We start from the raw sequence: 17,182 nt of genomic DNA, 5'->3' as shown, positions 1-17,182 counted from the left end.
TGGTTTTCACCTGTTTTCTTTGTAAATCTTCATAAGTAGCATGTTTCATTTTGAAGTGTAAAATGGCCTGCCCCTTAACTGTCTTGAGATCCTGGCCTAAATATAGAAATCTTATTTTCAGATTCATGTTACACTTAAAACAAAACTTAATCTGATCAATCTGGTCATTCTAAGGAGCATGAACTGGAGGCATGCAAGCAGCCATGTGAGGAGACCATCAGGAGTTCACCTTGAAAACATTTCTTGGGTGTTTCATGTGGCCCCGATCCTCTAGTTGCTGGATGTGCCACATAAATAAAACAAAACACTTGCTTGGTTCTAGCAGAGCAATCAACAAGCAAACAAATAAACATGAAAGGCCGGTTGTGAGAACTGCTGTGATCCCGGCCAGCGGGGAACAGGGTGGACAGCAGAAGCCATTTTCAGAGACAAGTGAGGAAATGATGCTCTGTCAGAGGGTCACATCTGAGCAGGGACCTGAGTGAGCGAGGACAGGAGGCAGGAGAGGGAGACAGGGAGGTGGGGAAGGCTTTGACAATGACAGCAGATTTAAGTTTTCTTTTTAAAATGTGGATGAGCGGCGATCTGGCATCTATAGCTTAGAAAGGATTCTCTGGCTTTTCATGGAGAAATCATTGCAAAGGACCAAGAGTTTAAAAAATAAAACAAAATAAGGCTGCTCCTTCATCCGGACAGGAGACAAGAAAGGATTAGATTACAGTAACGGCAGTGGAAACCGAGAAAAGGAAGCCAGGTGAGCAGCTAACGGAACGGAGAGACTTCTCTTTTAGGATGGGGCTCAGGGAACTGGAAAGAACACCTTCCCAGGCTGATTACGAGCTGCGACACTCAAGTAGGAGCCGGATTGGTAAATCATATACACCCCAATTTTACTTTCATTTGAGGATCTCTGCAAAGTCAGAGTCAGCACTATTCTTGAACTTGCTTTGAGACAATCAGATCTGGAGGCCCGGGTTGGGAAGGTACTGTCTGTCCCCGGAAATTTATGATGACAAGATTAAGATGAGCAGCCCAACGGCATGTGAAAGGGGCACAGCAGGTATCTGCCACAGGACGCTGCACATGCAAGAGTTCCAGGATGCTTCTCCTGTTGTTGCTGGGCACAGTCCTGCTGCGCAGCTGGAACTGGGGTAAGTTCCTGGGATATCAGCCTGGCTAGTGGTTTGTTAAGAGATGGGCAGAAGGTTCAAAAATTGGCTTTTAAAGCTATGCAGAAGTCTGTGGGTTGTGACAAAGGAGATCTTTTTCTTCTCTTTACAGGTGCACAAGGCTTTTTGAAAGGTATGACTATGCTAATTTAAAGTCCTTATTAAATAGGTCATTTTAAAACCCCCTCATCTTTGGACAGGCCTATAATCCATTCTTATTATAGACTCCTTGGAGTCTATCTCCTACCAGACATAGTCTATTTCTTGGAGAAAGGAAGCAAAGATATCTTTCTTTGGTTCCTTTGTCCCTTTACTGGACTAAATCATCAGACTAGATAAGGAGTTTACTACCCGAGGCCCGTGGATAATTTTGTAGAAACTCGGAACTCCTGAAATGGTATGCAACACTTAATGTACCTTTGTACAGGTTTTCTCTCAGCAGATTATCAAAGAAGTCCTAATGCAGAAAGGATAGGAGCCGCTAGGCAATAATTATCTGCAGAAAGTCCCCAGCTCCAGAGCACTTCTTCCAGATTGCTTGCTGAGTCCCTCTTTCTGTATTTGGCAGATACTACAACCATGTGCTATAAATGTACAAGTTATCAACTTGGGTATTGCTACGGAGTCATGGATTTCTGCATCCTGAATTATAGACAATCCTGTGCTACAGAAAACATTTATTTACTCACAGAGAAAGGTAACAATGACGTAGTCGCCTTCTTCCCTTAGAAGCATTTACATTTCTGGCTCATTTGTTTTTTGCCGTTAGGGGGGCGGTCATGCACAAGGAATGAAAGGACGGGTTTCACCTAAAGCCAAGGAGAGGCTGATGTCCTCGGTAACTTAGGGAAGAAAATCCACTCTCTGGATCAGCAAAGCAGACTCAGCTTCACACTTTATTTAGGCCTAGAAAGAGTAGAGAGGAGCTGAATAGCTAAGAAGAAATGGGAGTCACTACAATTGTGTTTCTTCTCTTCCACCTCCTCAGGGCAAAGCATGTATTATTACTCCAAACTGTCCTGTAGGTCCAACTGCGAGAACATCATCTTCCTGGATTTTAACAAAAAGACGGAGGTCCTCTGTTGTAAACATAGTAACTATTGCAACCTTCCCGAGGGCCTCTAGTTCTGCTCCTCCCTGGCCTGGGGATCCTCCTCTCACTCACTACCCCTCTGCAGCCTGTATTTTGTTTTGTTCTTCTCCCCTCTCCAATGGTGGGAAATGGAATTCCAACGGGATGCGAAAAGGCAAGTGTGCGTCTGGTTCAAACCCAAGCTGAATCTTCGAACACGTTATCTTGCTCACATCTGGCAAGCAGTCATGGATTCCTTATGTTTTCATAACTATGATTATCCTCAGACTTGGTTATTTATTTTCTCCTATATGAAAATGCAAACTATTGAGTCATAATAATCCTAAATTTATACTGGGAGTGCTGTGAACATACTCTATCCTTGTTTACATTCAGTTTTTGGTGGGTTGGGGTTCTCTTTGGGTTAATCTTACAATGTCCTGGCATAGTCCTTTTGCCCAGGGGCTCTGCAGATCGAGCAGAACTAATCCCAGCTTCCCAGTGAGACCCACGCTTGGTCTTGTTAGTTCCGAACGTACAGAGCGTTAGTTAAATAGGGGCTGCTTTGTTCTGTGGACCTCAGACAACAAGCAACTAGCCCCCCCACTTTAAGGCGGGGTTGGGTCTGTGATGCAATCCATGCTCCTGAGTTTTCCAGGGGATTCAATCTAAGCTACTCTCCAGCTGAACCCACTTTTTTGGTTATTATTTCCCCTCTAATCACCCCCAATTCTGAAGACCAAACCCAAGGCCCCACAAATGCTTGACCACTGAGCCACATCCCTAACTTGAATTTTTTTCTTTAAATTTTAAGAATGGAATTCTAAAATTAAATGTGGTCCGTTTGAAAAACAAAGTTTTATTTTGGTACTTCTGAGTGAAAATGTGTGCTGTGTCAAAGTTAATTATTCATGCATGAGAAGAATCCATTTCAGAGGCTTCCTTACAGTCTAGATAAAATTGTTCTAATCTTGGAGAAGGTTTTCTTTCAGTTCACTCCATTGTGGGATGAATATTCCTCCAAGTTTCACTTTTCAGCTTGAACAAATCAACAGAGTAAGATGTAGGAGAACCTTTTTTTTCCATATGATGACACAACAAATATATCTTCTAATATATAAATGTTATTCTTTAGGCATTTACGTAGTTACACAAGCTTTTCTTTACATAACTTTATAGGAACAGTAATTTGGTCAACAATCTGTTAATTTAGACTTGACTGAAAAATAATTCACAGAACTTTTCAAATTAAATCAAAATAAACTTCAAATGTATTAAAGATTTAAATGCAATAAAGAAAAACTTGCTTATAAGTTTTGTGGTTGCTATCATTTTTCATCTTTTATAGTATCTTCCAGGCACATATGAAATATTTTTAGATATGTACTATAGTCTTCACAACTTCCTATAATGCAGTTATTATTGTGACACAATTCAATAAATGGAAACCATGAAGAAAGAACCGGTTAGATTGACAAGGATTACACAGTTACGTTTTCCTGCTGCACGTGGTGGTACACGCCTGTCGTCCCAGCACTTAGGAGACCGAGGGAGGATTGCTGTGAATTTGAGGCCAGCCTGGACTGTGTAATGAATGCAAGGCCAGCCTGAACCACAAAACAAAATTCTGTTTAAAAAAAAAGTTTCCCAGTTACTCATGCTGTGTAACAAATTGCTGTGTTCACAAGAACTCTGGGTCCAAATTAAAAAAGCACACACAGGGGATGGCTTGTCTCTGCTCCTGAAGATTAGAGGTAGTTTGAGAGCTGGAGACCAGCAATCATTTGAAGATGCCTTCACTCATGTCTCTTTGCAGTACACGCTGATATTCAGTGGTTTCATCTGTGGCTATGGTCAGCACACATGCACACGGAGTCTCCATATGGCCTGGGTCCCTTTATTTCATAGGCCTTTGGGTAGGCCTTCTGGGACAAGTGTATTAGCTGACCAGGTAGAAGTCATGTCACACTGCCTTAGAAAGCATGCATTGCTTCTTCTGGCTCATCACAGTGATTACCAGGGAGCCCCAAGGTGGCAAATGTGCAGAACTTGTGCTTCGGGAGATAGTGTTGCGGCCAGCTTCAGAAAATACAGTTACAGCTGGCTAAAATTTGATCCAGTATGTGTATACTTCCAAAGAGCTCTCTCATCCTGATTTCATTTTTAACAGTAGCTATAAATATCATATAATCTAATCATGAAGGAAACTTTTCTATGACATCAATCATAAGACAGGACAAAAATGATAGATTTGGTCATAGATGAAAATAAATATTTGGTAAATTCAAACCAGCCAGTCCCACAGAAAACAAAAAAAGACATAGATGATGGGAAACGTGGACAAAAACAGATACATGGTTCCTGTTTTAACATAATAAAACTCTTTCATATAAATTAGAAAAAATAAGTAAGCAAATAATAAAGACACAAGCAAGTGGGTCACCCAAGAAATATAAATTGCCAGGGCACATGGAATAACATCTAATGTCATTTGTAATATCTGAAGTGCAAATTAAGGAAATAGGAACCATTAGATTTTTGATTATTGCATTGCACAAGATGAAAATGTATACAGCTGGAACAAGACAAATACTTCTCTGGACATGAATTAAAAAATACCAAAAATCTTTAAAAAGATGTATATTTTGGATCTAGATTTCAAAATCTTGTTTTGGGAGAGAGTGATACAAAGTCAAAAAAAAAATATGATAATTTTAATTCTTTTGGGAAGATAACCCGAAGGGGAAGAACTGAATCAAATGAAAATTCCCCCCAATATATTTGTCATACATATTGACCACAGTCATCACAGGGAATTTGTACCTGTACACGATATGTCTCAATTCTTTTTTTCCCCATCCCCTTTCATCCCTCTCTCACCTCATCATTTCCAAAAGCTTTGCCTCTATTTTGCTCCTCGTGTTCTCTCTTTTTCTTTAAATCCTTTTTCTCTTTCTTTCCTTCTCCTGCTCCTTCCTTCGTGCCCCTGCCCATTTGAACATGTCCTTCCTATTCCTGGTATCTATTCTCCATTTTGCTCCTTATTTGCACAAAAGAAACAATGTAATATTTAACCCCATGTGTCTGATTTATTTCACCTAAGATTATGATCATGAGATGCATCCATTTACCTAAAAATGATTCAAGTGTATCCTTTTTATGGCAGAGTGGTACTCCAATGTATATAAATACATTTTTGCAACTATTCATTTGTTAATGAGCATATGGGCTGTTTCCAAGATTTAGCTTTTACAAACTGTGCTGCTATAGACACGGATATGCATATATCACTGTGATATGATGTGTTTACCTTTTTTAGGAAGATATCTAGAAGGGGCATAGCCTTGTCAATTGGAACCTCTAGTTTTAGTTTTTTGAGGGTTTATACAGTGGTTGCACCAGTTTACGTTCTCACCAGAAGTTGAGAAGAGCTCCTTTTCTCTGCCAGCCTCACAAACATGTTATTGGTTGGTTTCTCAATGATAGCCAGACTCCTAGAGTGAGATGGCATCTCAGTTTTAATTTCTGTGATTGTTAACTGCTTTTTGTCCACTTGAGGAAGAAGTACCCAGCTAAACTGGATCAGACGGTTCTGGGGAGGGGCACCCTAGGGAGCACGATTGCCAGAATGGAGATGAAGAAAGGAAACGAGGGAAGGTTTGGTTCTTTCTTCGGGAGCACCCCAGTCTCCACCTTGGATTGCACCCCTGGCTTCCAGCACAGAGTTTCCAGCCTCTAGTGCAGACCCTGTAGCCTTCCGTCGCAGACTCTTCAACCTCCTAGTACAGACCACAGGGGGCCCTTTAACAAGTGATTTACAGCCCTAGAAATAACACTTACACATAACTGTTTTTCTGGAGTTATAAATTGCGGTCAGCTTCTCTGTTAAGGTACCTGAAGAAGGGTAGCATTTTATTCTATACACAGCATCCTGGAAGGGCATGAAGAGTTGTGCTTATTGCTGGTGTTCTTTAACTCAAACGCTTGCATGTGTCTTTTTATGTTTCTAACTTGCATTCTGCAAACGTATTGTTCTGTAGTCACAGCCCAAAGTAAATAGATAGATGAGGTAATAAAGATCAGAGCAGACACAAATGAAATAATTTTAGGATGAGGCTGATTTCCTAAATGTAATCTACAAACACCCAGGGTCTGGAATGGGAAGATTAGCAACCTTTACCAAGTATTTCTTTGCACTCTCAGACCAAAAACCTAGTGTATGTCATGCCAATTTCTGCATTGGGGCAACAAGTAATAGAGTCCACAAATAGGTGGGAGAGAGGCAAAAGCAGATTTCAGGGAGCTCTTCTCTAAATCCCCTGGGTGATGTATGGCCAGACCTGACACCCACCCCGAACATACTGCCTCAATGAATTCTACATCTCCTTCAGGGACTGAGCCTTGATTCAAGAATTTCTCTGGGGTTGACTTCAGGAGAGAGAGCGTGACACTTGTTATCTCGTAGGGACTTAACTGCTGCCCTCTTTTACTGACCTGTTAACTTCTAAGAGTTTACCACACACAAATAGAAAACCATCCCCAAAGTTTAGGGCAGAAATATCTGTAGCCAGAATAGAACTCAAGGGTTGAGGCCGGGAGAACATGGCGGACAGATAGCAGCAGCTATGCAGGCTCTCTGTGAGACCCAGCTTAGAATCCAGGAATGGTGCGGAGTGAGGAATCCTAACCAAGAGGAGATATACCCTGCTGACCCAAGAACGAACTGGGCTGAGAGAAACCAACTGAGAATGCAATCCTGGTACTGTAACAGGAACAGATAAAGCCTCAGCATGGAAGCTGGAGCCTGCACTATTGGAAGCCGCGATTTGGGTTTCCTGCCGCCACTGCTGCATCTGAATCAACTCGGCAGGGAGAGAGACGCGTGAAAGCTCTGAGAACAGGAATCAGTGAACGGAGCTGAGAGCAGGACCAGCGGGGAGCCGTGCATCAACCCTCGGTGAGTGAGGGAAACTGGGACTCTTCCACGGTCTAGGAGGCTCCAACAGAGGACATTGTGGGACTGGGCAGACTTGCCGGAACAGGGCGCTGTAGTGACTTCAGTCACATATCCCCCTCTCAAGCGGGATTGGTGAGCAGTGCCTAGGCTACGTGACGCTGCTGGCTGAGACCAAGTAGGCTAGCACAACCCAGATCCCAGCGCCTGGAGGTGCATGCTAGTGGTGAAGCCTTCGGTAGGTTGACCTAGAGGGGCAGGCCCCACATAGGCTGCCCAGTCCGTAACTCCCTGGTGTACTGTGGTGGGCAGAAACACCTAGCCAGCGCAATTCAATCAGACTGTGGCCAACAGGGAAGGAAGCTGGGCCTCCTATATACGCTTGCATATATAAGGAACAAAGAATATAGGAAGAGGGCGCAACAAGAAAGGCTCCTCGACCCCCAATCTTGAGAAACAGGCAATAGCAGACACGGCACCAATAGACATAAAGCACTATCTCCAGAGCCTCATAGATGAGTTCAGGAATTAAGTTATTAATGACCTGAAGCAAGACATAAGCAGAATACTTAGAGAAATGCTAAGCACCACCGAAGAAAAAGTAGATGGTGGAATGGAAGAACAGAAAAAGAGGGAAGAATTATTTGATGGAGAAGATAGAGAAAACATAGAATACGTGAAGCAGGTTTCAAAGAGATTACCAGGAAACTAAAAACTCTATCAAAAACTGGCATAACAGCTTGAAAGAAACTAAGGATAGATTATCTGAACGGAGGGCAGATTTGTAATATGGGAGCATGAAATGAAAAACTTCTAAAAAATAACAAAGAAACAAACAGCAACAATACAAAGACTAGAAGATGATAAGAGGATCTATAACTTAAGAATTAAGAACATGAAAGAAGAGGTAGGGATACAAACAAATGAACTACAAAAGCTACTCACAGAAATAATCCAGGAGAATTTTCCTAATTTAGCAAAAGGTAAAGATACTCAGATGTATGAAGCATACAGGACCCCAGCTACCTACAACCCAAACAGAGCAACACCCAGGCATATAATAATCAAAATACCAGAAATCCAATATAAGAACAGAATATTAAAAGCCGTCAGAGACAAGAAACAGATCACTTACAAGGGAACACCCATCAGAATTACAGCAGACTTCTCGGCACAAACCATCAAATCGCAAAGAGTGTGGGGGGAAATAATTCAAGCTTTGAAACATAATAACCTCCAGCCAAGATTGAGATATCCTGCACAATTACCCCTGGAAATTGATGGGAAAACAAGGTGCTTTCAGGATAAAGAGGAACTAGAGGAATATGCAACCACCAATTCAACTCTACAGAGAATACTGCAGGATATTCTAAAAAAGAAAAATATGAAGAATCCAGAAATAGTGGCAGAGAGGCCACAATGAATGGAGCAGAAAACAAAATGAAGAAGACAAACTGACAACTAATGACAGAAAAAGAGCTCAACAGAAATGAGGCAGAGAAGATTGGATGATAGGAACAGCTATCCTGGAGAAAACGATGTCATAATAGGTAGTGCTGATTTAGTATCATCTTGTTTTGAATTCCCATCAAGCTTTTGTTCTTCTGTCTCCATAGGTCTTAACATGTTGTATTTTATTGGATTTTATTATATGTGATAGTATAAACAAAAACTTTTATAGACAAGGAGATTATACAGAAATCATAGTTCATTATCTGTTAGTTGATTCTAAATACCCTATAATACTGTCATTCTCTTGAATGGTTTTACATTGTTTTGATATATTTGATGCTACAGTATACAAAGTTATACTCAAAGATTTCAAGGAAAGAAACAATATGGTAACTACTTTTATGTCGGGATTATCTTGTGTTGAAACACTATTTTGCTTAAACGGTTATGTTTTGATCTGCACTGTTTTGTTGTTATGCCCTCTTTTATCTCAATCTCCATTTTATTATTTACTTTTTAATTTTTATCCTTTTAATTAAGGGAAAAATAAATTAAAAAGTAGCAGGATATATTGTAGTAACCCACTTTGATTTTCTATTAACTTGATTTGAAGCCCTGTATTGCTCTCACCATCTTGTTTTGACTGATGTTCCTCTATTCTGTTTTGCTTGATAGTACCAGGTTCGAAAGTTTAGACAACAGCTGTGAAGATAGTGGGATTCATTATGATGCTCTTTCTGGTTGACTATTATCTACTTTTGAAGACCTGTAATGTCTCCAATGTTTTGGTTTTGCCGGTTTTGTTCTTTACTGTTTTGTTCAATTTTATTATAACTGATGATATAGGCAATTCTATTTGAGATAGCGGGAGGCACTATGGTAACCATTGTTGATCACCTTGTATTACGTTTTTACATTATCTATTATGTCCACCCTTTTGATTTAACTGACTCTGTTCTGTTAAGTCACATTTGGCTTTACTCTCTTCCAAAAAAAGTTATAAGAACTGTGGAAGCAATAAAACCCAAAATGTGTAATAGTCATTGTACAAAAGAGAGGAAAAGAAAGTGCTCTAAATGGTATAACTGTATGTATATTTAAGTGTATAAAATATACAATGATATTACTGAGTTTTGTTGGATCATTGAATAGAACTGTTTGCAGTCTCACTGTTTGAATGTCCACTTTATATGCTTTAACTTGAACAAATAAGATGACAATATGCAATCCATTAACTAATGATTTCCTACTGTTTATTTTTTTCTGAAATTCTGTATAACTTGTACCCTTTTTCTGCTTTTTTTCCCCTTTTTCTCTTTAAATAAAATTTTAAAAAAAAGAACTCAAGGGTCATGATGATTTCCTAAGGGCAAAAGAAAATGATTTGATTTAGCGAGGAAAAGAGACACAATTAAGAAAAGGTCATGAAGAGAACCCTTTCATCAAGTGGTTCCTCTTCCCTTTATCCAGAAAAGAGACCCCTTTATTACATATGTGGCTTTTCCTCAACCGCCCCCCACTGTTTGGCCTAAAAGGTTAGCCCACAATTGTAGTTTAAACATAATTTCCTCTTGAAAATCTTTCCTAAAACCCCAGTTTGCACTCTCTTCTGTTTTTCTAATTGCCCTGTATTTTTCCTGAATTCATTATAAATGGATTTTCTTAGTTGTTTGCAGCAAAATCATTAATAGCAAAGACTCAAAAAATTGCTTGTTTCAATCTTGTATCTGTTGTTTTCTTCTACAACTTTTCTGTTTCTTTATTTCTCTCCATGACTCAGCTCTTTAAACTATGGATCTTCAAGCAATCATGAGACCTGAGGCTGCCTATGGTGGGTTAGATTTTCTGGGTCAGTAAGCCATTAAAAGGGTAACCTACCTGAAGAGAAAATAATACAAAATCAGAACGGTACACTAGTTCGCTGCATGAGCAGATGTCTCTGCTGGCTGCTTCTTCCCCTGCTACACATTTATGATCTTTCAGTTTGTTGCTTTCTATGGCTAAGGTTTAAGAAGGGAGAAAGTGGCCTTCACAAAGAGATATTCTTTCAGTATCTCAAAAATCAATGCTGAAGCTCTAAACCCCAATCAGGAAGCATTATTGTCTCTAAAAAACAGTAATGAACAAAAACTCTCCACTAAGAGTATTTGGTTATCATGTAGACAGATCTGCGTTAACTTACAGCTATTTGCTAATAGTTTGGCTGGTGTTAAAAACTCTCCCATTGCGGAAGAATTTATTTTCACTTGAAAAAGCATGTATAACACTGACACTAAGTAATAACAGTGATTTACTGAGCACTTTACTTTCTATCAAGTTATTTCACACATTTTTTTCTAAGCACATAACTCATTTCAGGACCAACGAGGGATAGCCGTATGTTCATGGGTCACTAATCGTACCATTCAGCTCACTGCCATAAGCCACCGGCCTGTTTAAATGGTGAAGTGGGCCATGTCACATTCTGAGTTCAGTACAAACTCTCTAGGAAGATTAGATTGTTTCTTATAACCTAAGGCCCCCTAACTATTGCGCTGAAGCCTGTTCTGTATAAGCCCACCTGCTGCTTTCCCTCCTCTTCCCCCTTCACATCTAACTAGGTTAAGTTTTAACTTCCTAAAAGACCATAAAACAAAGGCCTGAGGTAATAGCTCCTGACAACCCCTTCCCTACCTGGTAGCCCATCACAAATTGTGTTAATTGCATTAGATTGTACTATATTCTTCACAAAAATAGCTTCATTATATTTGTATCATAGCAATACCTGTAACTTGGCCTTACTGTCTGTGTTTTCCTATTCCTTTTGGATGACCTAATTGATATGTTAATCAATGCTCACCTCTGTAAAGAATTGTAAAATCTTACCTAATTGATATGTTAACCATTGTTGCCCTCTACAAATAACAGTTGTGTTGCTAAAGTAAGGTAACTAAGGTTGTTAATTGCTGTTAGACTTCTCTATTCTTTGCTAAGAAAAACAAGATTTTTTCTTATCTAAACTTGCTAGTATGCAGGGAGACTTGCAATTGCCGTTTCTGCTTTGTAGTGCGTCACACCCCCATCCCCTCCTTACATTGTGTGACCAGCAGCTGTTTGTGGATTTACAAGATAAAAGCCCTGACTTTTAGCTGTCAGGTGCACAGTCTCCAAATTGGCTCCTGGAGGCTGTGTCACCAGGCCTGGAAATAAAGCCTTTGCTTCCCAAATTTTAATTTCTTGCTTCCTTGGATTTTATACCGGGGTCCGAGTTATCACAATAAGATGTAAGAACCAGAAACTAGTGCATGATTTGGGGTCTTTTTATGCAACACTTATGTCCAGGAATCGAGATGTAGAAGTGACAACAAATTATCCCATACCTGCATCAAGTTTTGCTTACTTGGAAGTCTTAATTGTCAAGGAAGGAATGTTTCCATTAGTGTAACAGTTAAGTTTGTCATCCTGATTGGCTTGAGAGAAACAGGAGGTGGGTGAAGCCCGTCTATGGATGTGTCCGGGTGGGTCCTATGGTGTGTCTGTATCTGGTCCCTGGCCCCTAGCTCTCTAGTTCTCTAACTCTTCACTGCTTGTGCTGGTTTCGGGCTGCCATAAAGTGAGAAGCTTTCTTCTGCTGTGCTCCTCTGCCTCGCAGAAAGCAGACCAGGGCTTGAAACCTCCGAAGTTGTGAGCTATCATAAACCCTTCCTCTTTCAGAGTGTATATATCAGGTTTTTTTGTCCCAGCAAACAAAAAGCTAATATATTTAAGGAACTTAACAACTCTTCAATTGATTTCAGCAGTTGTATTTTGTTACCACTTTGGTCTCTTCACGCTACTGAAGCCATCAGCAGGAAGGCTGTTCTACTGACTGAGAAAACTGATCCGAATTGCTAAGGGGAAACTTGAGTTCCTGTTGCACAATGAGGTGTGGATTTGACATTGCCTGGAATACAGGACATTGTCTGAAGTGCTACTTAATTCTTCCAGCCTACTGGTAAAGGAAATATGAAATTCTGGAACTGTACAAAAGATAAAGCACTAAATATGAACATTTCAAACATGAAAATTCACTCCAAAAAATAAACCTTGCCTGGTGAGGTTTTGTTTGAAGGAAAGAAAAATGTGGAATTGGCGCTGGAGGAAGTTATAAATATGACTTGCAATTACATTACCAGCTACAAAATCAAACACTGGGCAGCTTCTTCCTTTCCTGTGTCTCTTTATTGTTTTATGTAAGAATTAGAGGTGGTTGACGGGTGAGATTTACTGGATGTATAAACTATTTCTATTTGACAAGTAGAAATAAGTATCAAAGACAAAAAGAAATAAGTATCAAAGCTATTGCTCTGAGACAAATGTAAATTTTATGAGTCTGTCTCCTTGTTTAGAGGAAGGGTAACAGTTTCATTATTTGTATGGAGGATAAGTGCATCTTACTAGGCAAAAGCATAGTTGTGTCCAAATACATGCAGAGGGACATATACAGATCCTGAATGCCTTAGGGGCTGCTTAATCTTAGAATTAAATTACTGTCTCTCAGCTTTGTATGCCTAGTTCTGTACTTTGTTCCAGTTGATATGTCTGTTGGTGATAGTGTGGTATTCAAGCCCCCCAATATAAATGTGTTTGTGTGTGTGTGTGGTCTTTTATTTCTAGTAGTACTTATTTTATGAAGTGGGGTGTGATGGTGTTTGATTCACAAATGTTAATAGTTGCTATGTTTTCCTATGAGATTGTTCCTTTAACCAATCTGTGGTGGCATTTGCATCTTTTGATGAGGTGTAAGTTTGAAATCTACTTTGAATATTGGTTAGCTACATCTGCTGTTTTGGGGCTCCTGTTGCATGGAATTCTAGTCTCTGACTTTTAGTCTATGAGTTTTGTTTTGGGCTAATATGTTTCTGTATGTCGCATATCACTGGACTTGGTTTCTTAATCCATTCTGCCAATTTGCATCTTTTAACAGGGAGTTGAACTAGTAGGATTGATAATCATTACTGATAGGTAGTGACTTCTCCCCGATATTTCCCTGTTGGCCCATTGCTGATTCCATGTCTTTGTCTTCCGCTTAACAGACCACTCTACCTGGTATATTCATTCTTTTAAACCTTTGTAATTCACTTATCTTGTAGAATATTTTTCAGAATTTTTTAGAGCAGTCAAGTATTTATTTAGAGTGTTTTATCATGAAAATAGCTTACATCTCTCTCCATGTGGAAAGACAGTTTTGCAGCACGTTGTCAGTCTGAGTTGGGAATTGTTTTCTCTGAGGGTTAGAAACCCTTTACTCCACATTCTTCTGGCCTCTAAGGTTTGTGTTGAGAAGTCAGCTGCGATTCTAATGTGTTTTGCTGTGGAAGTGATGTGTGCTTTTTCCTGTTGCTCTTGGGGCTGGGGTTCTAACTCAGCGATGTAAGTGCCTGCCTGGCAAGTGCGAGGTCGTGAGTTTGATCCCTGGTACCTAAAATAGAATGCTGTTCTTTTGTTGGACTTTCAGAATTTTGAATATGCTGCATCACGGTAGAGTTCTTTTCTGATCATGGTTGTTTGAGGTTTCATATGCCTCACTTAGTAAGTTAAGTTCTTTCCCCTTGTATGGAAAGTTTTCTGGTTTTATTTCTGTAAACAATTTTTTAATGCTCCATGCTGTCTCCTAATTTTCCACTCATTCTGGTTCATATTAGATTGCCTCTCTTTGCCTCACCCTGGGGCTGTGGGCCCATCTCATTGGTTAGTCACCAACAACAGCCCTGCCTTCCAGTTCTGACATTGTCATCACATTGGTCACTTCTACTGCCTGTGCTTTGGATTAGATTTTTAATATCTCCTGGATTTCTATTTGGAGGTTTTTGTGTTCCCTAATCCTTTTCTATGCTAGTCATGTATGCTTTACTCACTTTATTTAGCTTTGCTGGCTTTTATTAATGTCCTCTGTAGACTTGCTTACCATTTTATTTTCCCTATATCTTTTTACTTTTTTCTGCTGTGAGCTTCACAAATACCTTATTGACCTGTCTTATTATCTCCCCTGATATCATTTCAAATAATTCGAATGCAGTGAGGGCACATGGCTTTTGATTTTCCCTTCCTTGCGCTGTGGATCAGGTTTGGCGTGGTTAGGAGTTTTGGAAGGCATTCTGTTGGCTTGTCTTCTCATGTTTTTACTTGTTTCTTTGTTTGTTTCCTGTGTTGAGGCTTGCAGGTTGTTTGTATTGAAAATTTTGTTTTTCATATGGAGACCTTTTTGGTTAATGTCTACTTTGAGTAGGGTCTTCTGGGTCAGTCTTTACCTCTGTCCCATGGTACAACCACCTCCATTTACTTAAGATGGGAGGTTGGGTTGACCCAGCATCCAGTTCTCCAGGAATGAGTCACAGCTATTGTTAATGACCCCAGAGCCATCCAGGTATTGGCACCCAGGAAAATCAATTAATCACATCGGCTATATCACCTTGGCTATAGGAATAAAACCACATCAATTATAACATCAAACGCAAACTGAATTTGGACAAGACCTAAGGACCATTAGTGTACCACTTTAACCATAGAAAAAAGATCTATAACTAGAGTATAAACACTAAAATAAATAAAATAGTGACTTACTATTAACCCATGGTAAATGTCTCCTAAATGAAACAACTGTACCTCTGTTAACAATAGAACACTATTTGACAGCAATAGCATAAATTTAACTAGTTATCTATCTAGAGATTTATAAAGCTTAGTGGTTGTGCTTAGTAAAGTAGGCAGGGTGGCGAACAGGAGAATGCAAAAAGCAAAATTTGAAAGATTAATGGGATATGAGGAGGAGGAAAGAAAAGTGAGATAGGAGATAAAGGAAATAAATAGTGTTAGTCGCAGGGAAGAACAGATAAGGAAAGGAAGAAAAAAGACAAACAGAGCAAAATACAGAAAAATAAAAGAAAGATAAGGAAAATTATGAAAAAAGAGAAAAAGGGAAAAAAGAAAAGTAAAAGCAAAGAAGAAAAACTTCAAATCTCCAAAACACTGATAAAAAAAGAAATTTAAAGAAAAGATTCAGTAAAGAAAAACATCCAGTGCTTTTGAATGAATTGTTTCTTTCCAAGCCCTGTAGTCCTGGAATTCAACCAGACAGGATTTCTTTCTGTCTGGCTTTAGGGGATACAGGCTTTTCAGCTGTCCTCCCTGGATGAAAGGTTCCTCTGTCCACTCACCCCGTACCATGGTTATGGCCTAGGCTGAGGCATGTTCCTGGTCCTCTGGTTGGTGGGAAACACAACCAAATCCTCTGTCTTTGATAGACACAGGCCATGGGGCAGGGATTGCAGGGTGCTGATGGAGTTAATGTTGGCAGTTATAGAGTCTGGCTGCTCCCTTCTCTTCCAGGCATTGTCCTTCTCCGGGATCAGGTCAGTTGGTTCGTCTTCACCTCTGCTGCCCTGTGCCAAGGGGAAACAAAACGTACAGCCAGCTTGCTTCCCTCTGGGGTGCATTGTGTCCAATATGGACACTTACGTGGAATATGTTCTTACATCACTGGTTTGTGTTAGTGGTGAGGGGACCACCATCTAGCACCTGCCTGCTTGCTTTGGGCATTGCTGTACATCGGACCCAGCCTTAATCCTTGTATCCTCCGTTTTTTAGGGTGCTAGAATTTATACACCACGGAAGTGCATGTGAAGTAGATGTGGTATGGAACAACGATATACTCACAAGGTAGCTGTCTATAAACGCTCCTGTCTAGAGGCTGGACTCAAATGACCTCCTCCACGCTGTGCTTCACAGGGAAAATATTTGTGCTGCTGCTTGTGGTCCAACCTTCTTGGAAGCACCCTCAGCAATTCTCAGTCTAGGGATTGATGATTCCCTATGAGTTTGGCAGGCAAGTTAAGGGCAGGCACTGTGACTAGAATTCCATTGATTTCCTCTTCTGCATCTTCAGCTCCCTCCCCTAAAGAGACTCATTCAAAAATGTAGAAATCTTTCCCTTCTTTGTGCCTATATGTGTCTGAACTTTCTCCTTGGTCTGGGAATAACATTCATGGACAAAACCCAAGAACACTTAATGATTTATTTTTATTTTGTCATATCTTTCCCTATAAGGACAGTGTCATATACTTGTATTTGAACTGGATTAAGAGATAGAAAGAGAGACAGAGAGAGAGAGAGAGACACAGAGAGAGAGACAGAGAGAGAGACAGAGAGAGAGACAGAAAGACAATGAGAGAGAGAAAGAGAGAGAGAGAGAGAGAATCTTGCCATAGAAAGACAAAAAGCAGAAAAGAGAGAAAGGAATTAGGTTTGATATGTAAGTATATTTTCTCACTTGGTTGGTGAAGGACTAGATTTTCTAACTACATGCAGGGTATATTGATCTTGTTGTCCAGGGTATTAATTTATTCGTTTATTTATTCATTTTGGATCACGACAGATACTCTAGAAAAGAGAGAGATTATTCTTTGACACACAGAAAGTGGAGACATGACTTTTTAGTTCTTTTTTAGGAGAGTCCTTGGGCAGAGGCTGACGCACAATGCCACCCAGATGGCAGAGCCGCGGAAGGGCTGCAGGCTT

General features: G+C 40.0%; 1 protein-coding gene across 1 annotated transcript; it reads left to right on the top strand.

The window, feature by feature from the left end:
• Positions 1-792: 792 nt before the first annotated feature.
• Pate2 (prostate and testis expressed 2) lies at positions 793-2,294 on the top strand. Its single transcript, XM_003472561.1, has 3 exons — positions 793-868; positions 1,738-1,866; positions 2,158-2,294. Exons 1-3 carry the CDS (start codon positions 793-795, stop codon positions 2,292-2,294), a joined length of 342 nt encoding a protein of 113 aa, XP_003472609.1.
• The last annotated feature ends 14,888 nt before the right edge of the window (positions 2,295-17,182 follow it).

This window comes from Cavia porcellus, unplaced genomic scaffold, assembly GCF_034190915.1.
Source record: "Cavia porcellus strain 051 isolate PalLab524CR breed Dunkin Hartley unplaced genomic scaffold, mCavPor4.1 scaffold_9, whole genome shotgun sequence".
Taxonomy (NCBI): Eukaryota; Metazoa; Chordata; class Mammalia; order Rodentia; family Caviidae; genus Cavia; species Cavia porcellus.
Note: the sequence above shows the minus strand (reverse complement) of the source record. Positions and strands in the feature narration are given on the sequence as shown.

Excerpts from the sequence above, each read along its gene's own strand:
- Pate2 (XM_003472561.1), top strand. The coding sequence starts at position 793 with ATGGGGCTCAGGGAACTGGAAAGAACACCTTCCCAGGCTGATTACGAG. Across the intron at positions 869-1,737 it reads CTCAAGTAGGAGCCGGATTG|ATACTACAACCATGTGCTAT; the intron begins GTAAATCATATA and ends TGTATTTGGCAG. Across the intron at positions 1,867-2,157 it reads TTATTTACTCACAGAGAAAG|GGCAAAGCATGTATTATTAC; the intron begins GTAACAATGACG and ends CCACCTCCTCAG.